This window comes from Nansenia antarctica (assembly GCF_963989245.1).
Source record: "Nansenia antarctica genome assembly, chromosome: 8".
NCBI classification, from domain to species: Eukaryota; Metazoa; Chordata; class Actinopteri; order Argentiniformes; family Microstomatidae; genus Nansenia; species Nansenia antarctica.
In genome coordinates, this window is record NC_137678.1 from 45561195 (window position 1) to 45578900 (window position 17706).

General features: G+C 40.8%; 3 protein-coding genes across 3 annotated transcripts; all 3 read right to left on the reverse strand.

Moving 5' to 3' along the window:
- Positions 1–1856: 1856 nt before the first annotated feature.
- On the reverse strand, positions 1857–3485 carry LOC308164264 (hemagglutinin/amebocyte aggregation factor-like; the record flags this gene model as incomplete). The annotated part of the gene is made up of 5 exons (XM_080538401.1): positions 1857–1905; positions 2042–2194; positions 2585–2773; positions 3032–3110; positions 3428–3485. The coding sequence occupies 5 exons, from the start codon at positions 3483–3485 to the stop codon at positions 1857–1859; spliced, it is 528 nt and encodes a 175-aa protein (XP_080394527.1).
- A 5102-nt stretch (positions 3486–8587) lies between these two features.
- LOC308164265 (hemagglutinin/amebocyte aggregation factor-like) lies at positions 8588–10933 on the reverse strand (the record flags this gene model as incomplete). The annotated part of the gene is made up of 4 exons (XM_080538402.1): positions 8588–8636; positions 8777–8929; positions 9294–9482; positions 10923–10933. The coding sequence occupies 4 exons, from the start codon at positions 10931–10933 to the stop codon at positions 8588–8590; spliced, it is 402 nt and encodes a 133-aa protein (XP_080394528.1).
- A 569-nt stretch (positions 10934–11502) lies between these two features.
- On the reverse strand, positions 11503–16201 carry mapk12b (mitogen-activated protein kinase 12b; the record flags this gene model as incomplete). The annotated part of the gene is made up of 12 exons (XM_080537862.1): positions 11503–11639; positions 12167–12340; positions 12442–12520; positions 12721–12800; positions 13139–13210; positions 13416–13530; positions 13624–13671; positions 13895–13924; positions 14223–14334; positions 14450–14508; positions 14948–15077; positions 16080–16201. The coding sequence occupies 12 exons, from the start codon at positions 16199–16201 to the stop codon at positions 11560–11562; spliced, it is 1101 nt and encodes a 366-aa protein (XP_080393988.1). The 3' UTR covers positions 11503–11559.
- Between the last annotated feature and the right edge of the window lie 1505 nt (positions 16202–17706).

The window sequence follows — 17706 nt, forward strand, 5'->3', positions numbered from 1 at the left end:
TGATCCTCCGGGCTTTGAGGATCTGATACACTGTTTGTAGTATATGTACCGCATGGAGGGAAGCCCACATCCACTGATGCATGCGCATGCAGTGCATGTTATGATGTAGGCTACATTAAGCATTCTGAGCTGATGTCAATTGTCTGTTTTTTAAAGTCTATTAGTCAATAAATCAAAATCAAATTTGATTTGTCACAAACATTGCATACAAGTGAAATGCTTTGGGACCTTGCCCCTCAATCAACAACAGTCGACAACAATCAACGAATCGGCAATACAATATAATATAGTAATAATAGAACAGTGACAATAGTAGTACATAGGGTGTACTGTAAGTAGTTGTAGATCGTTGCAATAATAACAATTGTAATACAATGTGAAGTGTTGGAGCAATCATTTACAGTAGTTGTGCAAAGGTGCACTATTGGAGGGGGGGGGGGTCTCTGATGAGGTGTGACCGGGGTGGCTGGGGTCTTCCCGGTCTACACCTCTCAGAGTTATATAACTTATCACCTGCTATGAAGGTGTGGCTTTTACCAGAATCTTTTATGGGGAGTCAAATAGAGTGTGATTGTGTTCCTGTATGCCTTTTGGTTCTTTTGATTTCAGCTCATTGACAACATTTGTCGTTTTTCTGTTTTTGCACCTTCAGAAGAACCACTACAATTTCATTGTATAGGAAACTGTACAAGGACAATAAAGCCTATTCTATTCTATTCTATTCATTGAATGATGTGATGTGATTATGTGACCTAATGAACCCGAAACACCTGCAAAGACAAGCATCCCATACCCATTCGCGAATATGCATAAAAAGGTTTGTAATTTCTGAATGGTGAAACCAATAATATGTACACAAATACGATCAAATAAAAGCTTTCACCCAATAGTAATTGATGTCCAAACTTCTGGAGTATAGTGCCAAAAGAAGAAAATAATTCTTCACTGTCCCATTACTTACGCAGGGCACTGTGTATGTGTGTGTGTGTGTGTGTGTGTGTGTGTGTGTGTGTGTGTGTGTGTGTGTGTGTGTGTGTGTGTGTGTGCGCGCGTGTGTGTGTGTGTGTGTGTGTGTGTGTGTGTGTGTGTGTGTGTGTGTGTGTGTGTGTGTGTGCCATTTCAGACAATATACAGTAGAATTTTCTTACATACTGTTCATTTCATGACTGCCGGTAGAGACAGTTTGTTTGCCAAACCAGTAACTAGTACTGTTTACCTGTACAGGAGACTAGTGTTAACTGATCTGACCTTGGGACATGGTCCTGTCTTGGCATTTGGGTTACATTTGAGATTTCCCACCAACTTGCCTTTCCTACTGGCATTCACAAGCAGTCACCAGGATTGGGGTCCATTCCTTTTCAATTCAGTCAATTCAAAGTGATGCATTATGAAGAGGTTATTCATAAGAAGAGTTATCAAGATATTGTACTACGTCCAGACAGACACCCTTGTCAGTCCTCTGTATACACATTTGCAATACTTTTGGTGTTCCACATTGAGTGAGAGAGGCCCCACATGAAAAACATTGTGTGTGAGGAATTTTGAGGGCAAAAACAGGCTTATAATGCATGTTATCATGCAACGAGAGTGGGGCTGCCATACTAGTCAGCTGTCTGTGTCCCACACACTCTGCTACTCATTCATTAAAAGAAAATAATCTCACATGACATTTACATTTTTGGGATTTAGCATCCGCCTTTATGTAAAAGCGTCTTACAACATAAAATGTTTTACCTTGAAGAATAAGAAGACACACCATTTCTGTATATTACTGGCTAAAAGTACTTGAAAAAAGAATTCGACACAATGTTTTGATAATAGATTTATATCATCATGTTTTTGAAAGGCTTGAATACTTAGCAGTGTTGTTTTCGAATGCAGTACTGATATCTCCAGCGACGATCTCTGCAAATACAGAAGAGGCTTAGGTTTTATTTAAATGCAAATAACTGATCAGACACATACTTATAAAGTCTGTTCACTCAAAAAGGCTTGAAATTAGCCACGTCTGCATACAGAGCCATTGAAATATTACACTCACTCATGATGATTTGAATGCACGCTTCCAGCCCCCACCATGTAGTTCTGGCTCGGGACTTGCCAAGACATGGCCTCATCAAAGTAGTTGACATAAGAGGTCCACTGACAGTCGGCGTTACAGGCATTGTCGACACGACAGCAGTTGAAACGCCACCTGAAATACAGACGTGGAAAGGAGGGTTTGAATGTGTAACGCTTCTTTTTACTGTCAAATGGGGAAAACACAAGTGTAGTACTGAGTCCAGTTCCAAGCCGCATCAGCAGTAGATGTGACAGATTAGTGGTAGAGAGCATGGAGTAAAAAGTAAGAACATAAAATCATCTTTATAATTGTTTCAAATGCTGATATACTGTACTGTAACACCATGCCAGCACAACATCAGACACATCTGGCATTTGTTCATTTAAATGTCAGAAGGAGATTGAGAGCCGCCAATCTCATCTGAAAATACTATAACAACACACTACTGCTGTTGAGAGAAAGAAGATAGAGAGAGATAGAGAGAGAAAGAAGATCAACTAGAGAGACATGTCTACTTCTCACCTTCTGTCCTCATGATCGTTGTCATGGAAGCTGCTCATCCCTGTGAGGACATAGTTCTTGGGGCATTCGAAGGTGAACTCTTGGTCAAAGTCATTTGCGTAGCCAGACCAGAAGCAGTCAGGGTCTGAATCAAAAGTGTGTTTGCACTCAAAGTCCCACAAACGGTCTTCACGGTCGTTGTCATGCTTGCTGAGTTAGGATAATAATTACATAAAACCAAAAACTGAAAGTCATCTTTTTTAACCAATAGTCCACTTCTAAATGTGCAGTGATATTCAGTATTTAAGAATGAAAAGTGAAGTGGTGTATCACTGTGAGGGAATTCTGGTGAGTGAGTGGGTGAATGTTGACGAGGAGCATTACATAATAGTAGATAATAAACAATAAATATTGTTTAGAGTTTTTCCTCATTACAAGGAACTAAGAGTCTGTGCTAGCTTGCCTCACCTGGTCACATAAGAAATGGATTGTCTAATGGGGCAGGTAAAGTGCAACGGAAGATCAAAGTCATTCTCCCAGCGAAGCTCTGCAAAACACCAACATGGTAGTAAAAAAAATATAAATTATAAATAACAAATAAAATAAAATACATTTCATACAGCACAGTAAAAACACTTAAGCAAAAATAGATTGTTATGTAATAGAGTAAAAGCTTTAGAGAGAGGCATGACACAACACTATAGTAAGCAACTATTCATTTTGGCACATTTTGAGATACTTAATATGCACTTTGAATTTAAGACAATGGCGTGTCCCTTGAGAAATTGTTGCCCCCCCTGACAAAAAGTTGCAACAAGCAGATACATTTTCTCCACAAATCTATCTTCTGAAAATGAAATGTACCTTGTCCACTGACCAAGAGGCCAGCAAGAAGCAGTAGAAAGAACCTGGGTGTGTTCATTGTGTGTGGTCTCACCCAAGCAGAACCAACAAGGTTAGGCTAATCCACACCATTTATATAATCCAACATTATCAGTGAACTACACTGAAGACCTTGAATGTCGAGAATCTTTATGTTTGAACAGGTGTGCTAGTTCTGTCTGACAGTCCTTGGGACCAAATATACAGAAAATGTATATGTTATGCTTTGGATAAAAGCAGCAGCTAAATGGTGCACACACACACATCACAATCTGTTAAAATTAAAGTGTTTATTTGGCTTAAATACATAACTGGGTCATTTTTTTTAACAGGGTGCCTTTTCCGTCCCCAGTACAAATCGTTTTGTCTAAATTTGGACAAATACTAATTCCATTAGTTTTGTCATGTATAGTCAATTGTTATTTATTATGAATTCAATGATATGGGCTTCTAAGCACTGAATATGCACTGGACCCATTGAAAAACTGCACTGCACTTTATATATATATAGCACTAACCAATGCACTGTTGTCTGTCCTGTGTTGTCCTGTTTTTTGCATTTGTTTTTTGTTCATGTATACATGTGAAAAAAGCATAAACGCACCTACTGTAACGCCAAAGCAAATTCCTATATGTGTATGCATAATGGCAATAAACGTTATCTGAACCTGAATCTGAATCTAAGTTGTTGTTTTTTACATTTTAAAAGCTTTGGTTAAAGATGTAAATGGGATTTTGCCATGTCCCCAGTGTTGTTCATTCAACTTCAATCTAAAAAATTACTAATAAAAACATATACATTTCCAAATATGTTATTATTATTTAATTTTCCTGAGCAATATCTATTGAATCAAATATAGTTTTTATCAGAAAATCTATAATTTTGTACAAATAATTGATATATGATATGAAAGCTTTATTTCGAACATGTGGGAAAAATTAAAATAGCAAAGACAAAATCAAAGAGAAAATAGTTATAACAACAACAACAACAACAACAACAACAACACCATTAACTTAACATGTCCGAAAAGGAGTAGGAAGAAGCATAAGCTTATTTAATCCTACCCCTTCTCCAATACTCAGAGATTAATAATTAATAATCTACAGTTAACTTCAATATTAATATAATATTTTTAAAATTAAATCAAATGTATTTACGTATTTACATATTTACCAACAATAGAAAACAAATAATGTAAATAAACAAATAATCCATGAAAACACCTGGGCCCTATTCCACAAAGCTCGATAAAGTTCTAAGCCTCGATAAAGTTCTAAGCCTCGAAAATGTTAGCTTGCGTTCGGTGCCATCAATGTGGCTCAAATAATTCGCTGCTTGGTTGAGCTCCTTCTGAGTCAGATATAATTAGCCTGGTCCCGACCAGGCTAAAACACAGGCTATAGTCATCCGTGCGTCAAAAAAGGCTCACAGGCGGAAACTAAACCCTGAACGAAAGTTCCTCATGTGTCTTTTAGGAAATATTAGTTCCCACTTCACATGAGATAGATAGATTAGATAGTTTGATTAGATAGTTTGACTGTGTGATAGATAGATAATTTGATATTTTGAAAGTGTGATCGATCGATAGATAGTTTGATTGTGTGATAGATAACTTGATATTTTGAAATAAATAAAGAAATCAATAAAGAAAAGAGTGTAAAAAAAAGAAGAAGTAATTGTCTCAACTTGCATTGCTGCATCACAGCGGTCTGTCTGGCGTAATGGTTAAGGCTGCGGACTTGAGTTCCAAAGGTTGCGAGATCGAGACTTGACTAAGTCGTTCATTTTTTTTTTTTTACATTTAACCGAAGATTTCATGCAAAGGTTTCAAACACCATTGTAATCGTGTCAGTTCTTGTAAATGAGCCTGCACCATAATTTTATAGCCTACATACTTTTTTAGATGAGATTTTAGATTAGATTCAGACAACGAAATGCAGTAAAAAAGTGCGTCCGAAGCGGGATTCGAACCACGTCTAAAAATGACGAATAAATCCTGTGGCAGCAGTCGGTACCACTAGGCCATTGTGGCGATATGACGGTTTGTAGCCTGCTGCTGATATCACCACAGTAGTAATATTCATTTATTAAAATATGAACATATAACAATAACTGGGGCTAGTATGACCTACGCATTTAATGGGTCAGCAATTTCTTGCCAAACCATTTCCATCGCCTTGTTAATTGCGGCAGTATTGCACTATTTTACATCTTATTTTTCCGTCTTCATAAAAATCAATAATTCGGAATGCTGCGCAAATGTAGTACCCCTGCAGAGTGGAGTATCTTCATTTCGACAGATCGACTCTTCTGGGCTGCGTATGTCTGCGTGCACGCGCCCATATCGAAGATTTGTACGCCTGTCTTCTGTGAACACTGATGACACAAGGCTGATCCTCATTCGAGGAATCACCTGAGGCTTGAATACCAATCTCGAGGTCCCTGAGCGCCGCATTTAATTATAGCGCCGCTATATTAAGCCACCGTTAGTGGAATATGGCCCTGGTAACTGTCAAAGCCCTTCTTCCTCCTCGTACCTGGTGAAAACCATGTTTTTATACCGCTTTTTGAACTGGGTCATGCTTGGACACCGCTTTAGCTCCACACTCAATCCGTTCCACAGCTTCACTCCACATATAGAAATACAAAAACTTTTTAACGTTGTACGAACACAAAGATGTTTTAAATTTGACTCCCCCCTCAAATTATAACTCCCATCTCTATCAAAAAACAAATTTTGAATATTCCCAGGGAGTAGGTTGTTATTTGCTTTATACATTATTTGTGCTGTTAGAAGGTGGACCAGATCCGTGAATTTTAATGCTTTTGATTTTAAGAATAATGAATTTGTGTGATCTCTATAACCGGAATTACGAATTAACCTTATGGCTCTTTTTTTTGCAAAATGAATAGTGATTGTAGTCTACATTTATAAGTATTGCCCCAAACCTCTGCACAATAATTTAAATATGGTAAAAGCAATTAAGGTTGTATGTTTGTCCCTGCGGTCACTGTCCACCCTGTTGAGCTGTGTTAATGTCCCTTTAAAAAATATATATTTCTTAACCCTTGTGTGATGTTCACTTTTTGGACCCTTTCGAAGTGTTCGGGTCCAGTTGACCCGGGACATCATTGGGGTTTTAAAAGCACTTGTCTTGACACGGTGCTCCTAGTCCCAAGGGTGACCCATACAAGGGGGTATACTCAGGGCGCAAGAAAGCCCCAAAATAGCCCATAATATTAAAGGGCGCAGAGGATATAGCAGAGGATGCTTAGTAACAACCCACAAAGTGTCAGACCCCTGGGAATAGGTGGGGCCGAACGACAGCATGATGAGTAGAAGTGTTTTTACGCACATGATGCCCCTAACTTTGAAAATGCAAAATCCACTATAATAAAGACCTGGGTGTCATAAATCATACTTATCTAGGAAAATGTTTAATGAAACAATGTTTTCATTGCTGTTTATTATTTTGAATTTATATTCTCAATTGAATTTCACATTTATCTAATTATAATCAAAGCTGTAAAGAAAATACAGGTGATGAACAAGAATAGAAATGAAAGAACCAAACTAAGATTGTTTTTGCCAATAGCTATGAAATACATCTCTCAAAAATGTCTGCAAATGCTGAATCACAAAACACGAACGGAATGTACACTGTTTTCACTGTCACTGTCGAAATACAGTATTATGTCTGAAAAATCCCAAATAATTCTGAAATACCACTGGCTACAATTGTGTAGGGCATGGGTATGCCTGTCTACACAACACATGAAGCACAGAATGTGACAGTGTGTGTACCTCAAATGTACTTTTTGCAGTTGCTGCATACGTTCTGTACAGTGCAAGAAAATGTAAAAATGTTTACAATGTTGCACTTCAAAGGGTAAAAAGTGCGAGAGCAGACGGCTTCTTGGCACGGGAAAGCTAGAGCAGAGGTGTGTGAGTGAGTGAGTGAGTGTCAGTGTGAGTGTGTGTATGTTTCTGTGTGTCTCTGTGCATCCGGGCCTAAATGACCCGAAGATCTTATGAAGGACATAAATGTGTTGGGGTATTGTAGGATATGTAAAAAAAAGAAAATAAGCCAAGGCCATGGAGTTTCATATTGATCAAATGTATTCTTGTACCATTTCTCACCAAGTAAAAATGTAAAACGGGTCCGGTTGACCCGAACACCACACAAGGGTTAATCACATCACTCTCATGAGGTGACATCACATCAGTGGAGGGAAATTCAAATGTGGTAAGCTGTGTGATTTTCTACCTCTTTTACCATCTGATTTTGATGTTTTTATCAAGTGAGTTTAATGTGGTTGACCATAACGTGTCCACCCTGTTAGGCCTAAATATTAAGGAGATCAATCAAATTGAATAATTTCAAAAACGTGTTTAGTGCAAATTAGATTCCTCATCAAGTATTCATGGTCATGCTAGGCATTATGCTAACACAGGCAGGCTAAATGCTAACATTAACTCAAAATGTCCACCCTGTTAGTGTCCACTCTGTTAGCCCTATCCAACTAACAGAGTGTATTCTAAATTTAAAAAACTATTTAGGTGCCTGAGCTCGACCACTATGTTTTTCAGCAAGTTAGATATGTCCTTTATATAATAGAACATTAAAATATAGGTCAATCAACTATTTATTTTTCACAAGTTACAAAGTCCAAATGGCACCCTATTAAAAAAAATACTACATGACATGTATAGACATGTATAGACAAATATTTGACATGTATAGACAAATATTTGTGTGTGTGCGCGTGCAAAAACATGCTTATCATGCATGTTATCATGTTATCATGCATGTTATCATGCAGGGAAAGTGGAGCTGCAATACTAGTCAGCCGTCTCTGTCCCACACACCCTGCTACTCATTTATTAAAAGCAAATAATCTCCAGTTATATTTACATTTCTTACATTTAGCATACACCTTTATCCAAAGCGACTTACAACATAAACTCTGGTGTATGTTTTACCTTGAAGAATAAGAAGACACCCAATTTCAGTTTTTACTTTTGTGTCAAACAAGATAATACCCATTTGAATGGCTAAAAGTACTTGGAAAAAAGAATTCAACACAATGTTTTGATAATAGATTTATATCATCATGTTTTTGAAAGGCTTGAATAATTAGCAGTATTGTTTTCGAATGCAGTACTGATATCTCCAGCGACGATCTCTGCAAATGCAGAAGAGGCATTAGGTTTTATTTAAATGCAAATAACTGATCAGACACATACTTATAAAGTCTGTTCACTCAAAAAGGCTTGAAATTATTAGCCACGTCTGCATACAGAGCCATTGAAATATTACACTCACTCATGATGATTTGAATGCACGCTTCCAGCCCCCACCATGTAGTTCTGGCTCGGGACTTGCCAAGACATGGCCTCATCAAAGTAGTTGACATAAGAGGTCCACTGACAGTCGGCGTTACAGGCATTGTCGACACGACAGCAGTTGAAACGCCACCTGAAATACAGACGTGGAAAGGAGGGTTTGAATGTGTAACGCTTCTTTTTACTGTCAAATGGGGAAAACATAAGTGTAGTACTGAGTCCAGTTCCAAGCCGCATCAGCAGTAGATGTGACAGATTAGTGGTAGAGAGCATGGAGTAAAAGGTTTTCTTGTTAGAAAATTAAATCATCTTTATAATCATTTCAAATGCTGATATAGCACCATGCCAGCACAACATCAGACACATCTGGCATTTGTTCATTTTAATGTCAGATGGAAATTGAGAGCCGTCAATCTCATCTGAAAATACTATAACAACACACTACTGCTGTTGAGAGAAAAAAGATTGTCAACTAGAAAGACATGTCTTCTTCTCACCTTCTGTCCTCATGGTGGCTGTCATGGAAGCTGCTCATCCCCGTGAGGACATAGTTCTTGGGGCATTCGAAGGTGAACTCTTGGTCAAAGTCATTTGTGTAGCCAGACCAGAAGCAGTCAGGGTCTGAATCAAAAGTGTGTTTGCACTCAAAGTCCCACAGGCGGTCTTCATGGTGGTTGTCATGCTTGCTGAGTTAGGATAACAATTATATAATAGTGAAAAACTGAAAGTCATCTTTTTTTAACCAATAGCTTTTTGTGCGTGTAACAATTACTTAAGATTCATAATCCACTTCTAAATGTGCAGTGATTTTCAAGTGGTGTATCGCTGTGAGGGAATTCTGGTTGAGTGAGTAGGTGAATGTTGACGAGGAGCATTACATAATAGTAGATAATAAACAATAAATATTGTTCATCGTTTTTCCTCATTACAAGGAACTAAGAGTCTGTGCTAGCTTGCCTCACCTGGTCACATAAGAAATGGATTGTCTAAAGGGGCAGGTAAAGTGCAACGGATTATCATAGTTGTTCTCCCAGCGAAGCTCTGCAAAACACCAACATGGTAGTAAAAACGATATAAATAATAAATCTAAAATAAAATAAAACACATTTCATACAGCACAGTAAAAACACAGATTGTTATGTAATAGAGTAAAAGCTTTAGAGAGAGGCATGACACAACACTATAGTACGCAACTATTCATCTTGTAAGTAATCACACACACATTTCTGGCACATTTTGAGATACTTAATATGCACTTTGATTTTAAGCCAATGGCGTGTCCCTTGAAACAGGTGTTGCCCCCGCCCCTGACAAAATGCTACAACAAGCAGATACATTTTCTCCAAAAATCTGTCTTCTGAAAATGAAATGTACCTTGTCCACTGACCAAGAGGCCAGCAAGAAGCAGTAGAAAGAACCTGGGTGTGTTCATTGTGTGTGGTCTCACCAAAGCAGAACCAACAAGGTTAGGCTAATCCACACCATTTATATAATCCAACATTATCAGTGAACTACACTGAAGACCTTGAATGTCGAGAATCTTTATGTTTGAACAGGTGTGCCAGTTCTGGCTGACAGTTCTTGGGACCAAATATACTTAAAAATCCTCACTGCAATGTAACTTGCTTTGGATAAAGGCAGCAGCTAAATGGCACACACACACACACACACACACACACACACACATATGACATATTGACAGGAAAGAGTACCTGGGTGCTGAGGTACCAGGCTGTACCAGCGCCAGGACCTGTACCAGGATATGTGCCCCGTGCTAGATAAAGCAGTTTCAACAATGTAGAAATAACTTGATAAATAAATGATTCATGGACAGTGTGTACGTGATAAGATGCAGGGAATTTTTCCTGATACATGTTGTACCTCGCATGCATTGTCTTTTCCGCTGCTGGGGCACCTGCTTGGCTAGCCTGGTGCAGCCTGGTCTGTGCTTAGTTGGCTGGGCCGGGTGTGCTGGTGGTTGGGCGGGTCGGGTGTGTTGGGCGGTTGGGGCCCCCCAGGGGGGGGGTTTGGGGGCCGCTGCTGTGCGCTGGTAGGCAAACTGGTAGTAGTCGCTTTATGAGGAGAGGGCTGCAAGGGAATTTTCCTGGATAGTACAGGTTTTTTACCTCCCCGCCATCATGTAAAGCGCATTGAGTCACATCTTGTGAGAAATGCGCTATACAAATATTTTTGGGGGATTTGATTTGATATATGAAGTCCAAAACTATGCCTGTGATAAAGGGGCCGCCACAGTACCCAATAGAGAGTATGTAACATGTAATGGCTGATGGCTGGAGAGAAGAAATGTTACTAGAACCACACAGTCTCCCAACTTCAACTGCGCTTTATATGTTACGGTATATGTGGGAATACGGTACATGTGGGAAAACTAGGGTTAGGGTTAGGTGCTACGTCGACCCTAACCCTACCCCTAACCCTAGTTTTCCCATGTACCGTATTCCCACATGTACCGTAACATATATATATATATATAGTTCTTCAAATCAGACACAAATATTGCAATTTTTTAAAATTAAAGTGTTTATTTGGCTGAAATACATAACCAACAAACTACATTCTGTAAATCTCAATGCATCTGTACAACAAAGCTTTAATCATGACATGTATAGACAAATATTTTTGGTGTGTGTGTGTGTGTGTGTGTGTGTGTGTGTGTGTGTATGTGTGTGTGTGTGTGTGTGTGTGTGTGTGTGTGTGTGTGTGTGTGTGTGTGTGTGTGTGTGTGCGTGTGTGTGTGTGTTCTCAGAGGGATGTCTCTTTGGAGTCCTTTACTGTCTCTGTTACCGAGGGCCTGAAGGATAGAATCTCTGTAAACGTGTGACCTGAAAAAGGAAAGAATTACAAACATTACTTTTATATCACTTGGCAGCTTACAATGAATGTATATTCACTTATAATGACGGCTACAAACAAGTAGCTATAATCCACTTTCACACATTATATTCAAACAAATAATGTTCTCAATTGACTCTCTTCCTTGTCATCTTTCCCTCTTCATCCCAGGCATGGAGTGGCTTTAACTGAGAAATGTGCTTCCTTAACACCACCACCCTTCCATCTCTCCCCATTTCCCTCCCCTCCTCCCACTCCCACAGGGGCAGCTGTGGGTCAGGAGGTAGAGCCGGCGTCTAATAATTGCAAGGTCTGCGATTCGATCCCCACGGCTGGCCACGTGTCGAGGTGTCCTTGGGCAAGACACCGAACCCCAAGTTGCTCCGAATGAGCGGGCCCGGCGCCTTGCATGGTAGCTTTCCGCCGTCGGTGTGTGAATGTGTGTGTGAATGGGTGAACGAGAGGCCGTTGTAAAGCACTTTGGAATAAGGCCGCTACACAAGTGCATTCCACTCACGTTTCCACTGTTCCAGGGGCAGGTCTGTGTTGTCCATGGAGTGGTCGTAAGGTTGCGCCTCGGTCTCCTCCTCCGGTTCTCTGAACTCGCTGAAAAAGGGCATGGCCAGGGCCTCGGACGCACTCACCCTGCGCTCAGGGTCCAGCAGCAGCATACGCTCCAGCACACACACCGCTACAAACACCACACAGTTAGGTTACCGCTTACTCAGTCTAACAGTGTCTTCAAATAGACAAACAAAGTCTTCCACGTTACGGCCTTGAACGTCTGCTTACCATCTGAGCTGGCTTTAGAGAAAATGGCGTGCAAGTCTTTCTTCTGTATTTTGGGTAGGCTCCTGATGTAGTTTTTGGCCTGTTGGGATAGAAAAGTAGATAATGTATATCAAAGTGTACGCATTAGGAAGTGTGCTAGTTTGTGTTCGTGTCTCTGAAAGCGATGCTGTGTTCAGTTTTCTATCACTCATTGTTTTCCAGTGTTAGGTGTTTTTTTTATTTTTTATGTGAGTGCACGCGTAAGTGTATTGTATGTATTCGAGCGCCCTCGCGACTTACATCTTGGCTCTGTAGCTTCACAACAAAGTCAGCGGCAGGTGTCCCAGTGATCTTCATGATCTCTTTCAGTTGGTCCAGGTCTGTGTTCACCAAGGGGTCAAGGGTCATCGGTATACATGACGGTTAAAGTGAGCATTGACGGTTCTAGATCTGTACACAGGGCAATTCCTAAACCGGACCACTGCTGACTGCTTCTGCCAACTGATATATGATCCGTTTTTTGGTACAGAGTCCTATTATAAGCAGAACCAACCCTTTACTTTTCAATAACTTTTAACTGTGTAGACCCCTAGCTACACACCCCCAACCCCAAGTTCAAAGACTTTACTGCATCTTTGTACAGTAAGGGTATGGGGTAAGGCCGTGAGCTTAAGAGACAAAGAGCCGTTTCAGAATGTGACATTGTAGCTGAGGATACGGTCGTTCCCCTTGAACAGTGGCTTTCCCAGCAGCATCTCTGCCATGATGCAGCCAACCGACCAGATATCCACTGAATGAGAAAAAAAAATAGAACAAATGAATGGGAGTTATTGATCCGTTAAGATTACGGTTACTAAGTCAATCGGTTTCCTTCAGTATGGTGTCTGTTTTCTTTTAAACATTGGCGTGTACTGCCATCTTGTGGAGAAATAAAGTAGCACATCTGGACAAAGGAGAAAACCACAACAAGACAGAAAAGAGAGAGTGAGACTGACCCGTCTGGGTGTAGTGCATCCAGTTGAGGATGACCTCGGGGGCTCTGTACCAGCGAGTCACTACGTAACCCGTCATCTCTGTGTCCGCCTGGCGCGCCAGTCCAAAGTCAAGAATCTGAGAGACAGAGAAGTGTGAGTAGCTGAAATATGAACAGCATAGATGTTTCTGTGCTAATCAGAAGTCTGGTAATATCATGTTGCGGAGTACCTTTAGCTCACAGTCTGGATTTACAGCCAAGTTCCCAGGTTTAAGGTCCTGTGGGTTTGTAGAAAAATCACATGGGTTACCATCACGGGAGAGCCCACAGGCGCACACACACACACGCACGCACGCACGCACACACAACACACACAACACACACACACACACACATTAATGAGTCTCTACAGCGGGAGACAGGATGAATAGTAGTGGGCGTGCAAAAGAGCAAGCACCCCACCCCCTATGCACATAGTTAAAAGGTCGAAGGTCACGGTACCCTGTGGATGATCCCTGCAGAGTGGATATACTGTGGGAAGATAAAAGAGATGCAGGGAGAGAGCTCGTAAGTTATACAAGAGTTTTTCAATCATGTTCCAATAAAAATACATTGCTTGTGTTCTCTATGAGATACATTTTTATTTTGTGTCATGTCATGTTGGAAATCCATTTATTTGCATGTTGGAGATACGGATGTATCTGTACGGATATTAGGTTTATATATTCAACTGTACGTTCAATTGCTGAGGACTGTGTTAAACATTATGTCTTAAGCATTGTCTATTAGTTGTATTTGTGCTTTTGTGTGAGCCGATGAAATAACAAACCTTGAGTCCCCTCAGTATCTGATAGACGAGGAATTGCACTCTATCCTGAGACAATCTCTCTAACTTCATCAGTTTTCCCAGGTCCGTACCCATGAACGGCATAACCAGGTAACTAGACAGAGCAGAATGAGAATAGAAGAGGAGAGGAGAGAAATCATTCACATGTACCTAACATGAATGTTTTTCATTTATAAATGAGGAAAAACCTTAAATTAAAAAAAACTTACAAGTCATGGAATCTGTCCAATGAGATCTCAGAAGTGAACACATCCAGCAGTCCTATCACCTAGTCCCAGCCAATCAGAGGATACCAGGAAAGAACACAACATAGACCAGTTTCATCAGTTAGAGGTATTTTTCCACAATCATGCATCATCAAATCTTTCTCACTTAGATACGTGATACATACAAAGTCACACATACGCTTTGACATGCATAGGCTTTGACACACGTGTGTGGTTCTGCCATCGTTTCAGTCCAGCACAAAAACACCTGATTCTCCATCTAAATTTCCCAGGTAGTAAAGACTTAGAAGAACCACTCCCTCAACGCTGCCATTTATAGAATCTTGGTATTGATACCGTGTGTGTGTGTGTGTGTGTGTGTGTGTGTGTGTGTGTGTGTGCGTGTGCGTCTGTGTCAGTGTGTGTGTGTCAGTGTGTGTGTGTGTGTGTGTGTGGGCTATCTCCCATAATAATAATAATAATAATTGGGAGGGCCATTACGTTCTCGTGCTTCATGTGCTTGAGAAGCCGTAGTTCTCGGTAGGCCCTCTTGGCGAAGAGTTTAGACTGGAACGGTCGGTGGAGCTTCTTGATGGCCACGCTCATTCCCGCCCGCCGGTCCAGGGCCGAGCTGCAGTGGGACAGGTGAGGGAGAGGAAGGAACACTTAAAACAACGCGTGGCCATCCATCCAGCAAGCCTCTTAACTAATAACATACATCTCAAAGGAATCAATTTGATCATCAGTACTGTGTGACACTGTTAAGTATTAGGTGTCATCATCACTAAGTGGTTACTTACTATCTCGTGAAACGAGGGGGGGTGGGGGGTATCGCCTTTATTTATGTAAACCAGCTCCTTTCCCTTCTTGTTTTTTAGTTTTTTTTTGTCTTTCCTAGCACCAGGGGAGCCCCCCCTCCCAAATTTCGTTGTTTGGTACCTGTACTATATCAATGACAATAAAGACCATTCATTCATTCATTCATTCATATCTCAATCATATCCAAGCATGTAGTTGTTTATGGCCTTACGTATGAGCCCTCAGCAGTGAAACGAATGACAAAGTTGTAACATTTTGGTGCCACATGAAGGGGGAAAAAAGACAACCAATAATATTGTGGGTCGCTAAATAGCTTCCGTGTTAGATGCTTGTAGGCCACCGACTCCCCGTATGCGCTTAATTCGAGGTCTTCTGTCTGCTGAATCCAAACAATGAAGCCAATGGGGGGGGGGGGGTTCTTTGTTGGGCTTTACAAAGGTTAAAAAAAAAAAAAGGAGAAAAAAAAGTCCGACTCCCGAAGGCTTGGAAAAATGGCATGTGTAAAACCTACATTATTTCGCGTACACGGTCATGTCTTCAGTGGGCCTATTCGTCTATAGCACAGTAGCGCTGATGACTTAATTCGGACCCAATCCGGCGCATCGCCCCACAGCCTCCACTCCCGACTGACCAGTCTAACCGCTGTGCTCGGAGGCAAACACTTCCAATAGCTATTCGAAGAGATCACAGTTGTGTAATCGCAGTCTGGTCTGTATTTTTTCATCCTTCCAACATTATAGTTTATAGGCCTATATTGTACACCAAAAAAAGCGTTCTCGATGAAAAAACAACAACTCTAGTATTTCAAACTTACCACACTGTCCCGTAAGCACCCGTCCCCACCTGCTTTAGTTCGCGATATCGCTCCGGAACCTCCCATGAGGTTTTGTTTACCTCCTGACGGTAGAATCCTGTCCGCGAACGGACCACCGCCATATCGAATAATCCGATGGGGGATTCGGGATATTCCCCCCCCCTTACTCACAATTGTCCAAGGCTAATAACCCGGCCGTTAGATGTCATGAAACGGACTATGGCTCCATCTGATCGTGTCCGCTCGCCTCCAGACGCCCCTACACCCACACTGGACAAATGCGCAATGCGCTCCGTCACCCCACGGCGGCGTTTTGTGTGACGCGACTAAAAAAAGTGACCTGGTGACCCCTCCTTATTGCCTGTGAGTAGATAACCATTTCAACTTCGCGTGGAATTGGTCAAAAAAAACTAAAGAAAAAATACGTAGTGGCCCCAAGCAACTGACGGGGTGTGGCCCGTTCCTGACTCAGGAACGTTGCCTGTCCTGTCGGTATGAGATAGAGCAGAAGCAGATCGTGACGTTAGAATTATAAGGTTCTATCTCCATTTTTGTCAAAATTGAGTTTTTTACATAATCTGATCCATTAGGTGTTTATTAATGCCTGTGTGGTGTTATTTTTAAAATGTTGACATTTTTGAGTTAGTAATTCATAAAATACAAAGGTTCCATCTCACCAAACATAATGGAATGTAAAAACTTTGACGCTCAATATCTCTGAACTACCCTAAACGGAGATAGAACCTTATCATTCTAAACTCACGAGATAGGGATGAAAGTTATGTTTAGTCTTCTTCCTTCCTTTCCTATAGTTACTCCTATCTGTTTCCCTTGTCGTTTCCATAAAGGTTCAGTAATTAAAAAAAAGAGACATTCTTCAATTTAGACTAGGAGTGCAACACAGACACATACACACACACGCACGAATGCACTCGCACACACACACACACACACACACACACACACACACACACAAACACAAACTCACAGGAACTCTGCTTTTATTGATGACAAGAGAAGGAAGAGAACACATGCGAAAAGTCATGACCGTCAGGGTGGTGACCTGTTATAATATCTGTGAGGGAGTTGGCATGACTGATGCGTTTGTTGGAAACATGCAAGGAGACTTGAAGGCAGACCCTAAAACAGACACACACACATGCACAAGGCCAGGTACTGTATGTATGCCCAGAATTAGAACCCAGAAACACTGGAGAGCTACAGTACCTGTGTGAGCTGGAGGTATTGACGGATCTTTGGCCATGTGGAGGAGAACTGAGTCGGCCTATACTATACACTCTTGGTAGTAGCCTGTCATAATGCCACAACCCTTGACAGTTCTTCACAACTGACATACACAACTGCCTGTCGATACAATGCGTCTGTGACACTTAGAAAACATAAAATGGGTTGATATGAGTCATGAGTTACCATGGCATTATAACACAGGAAATTGACATTCGGTTATGGTTTGGAATTTCATATGGCAGCCATTTTACAATTGGAATTCATGCCACCAAGACACTGGTATTTGAAACATCGTTTTGAATACATTCATCATGTTGCAGTTCTATTTAAATCCACCAAGTTTACAATATCGACTTTTGTACATTACACATACCATAAA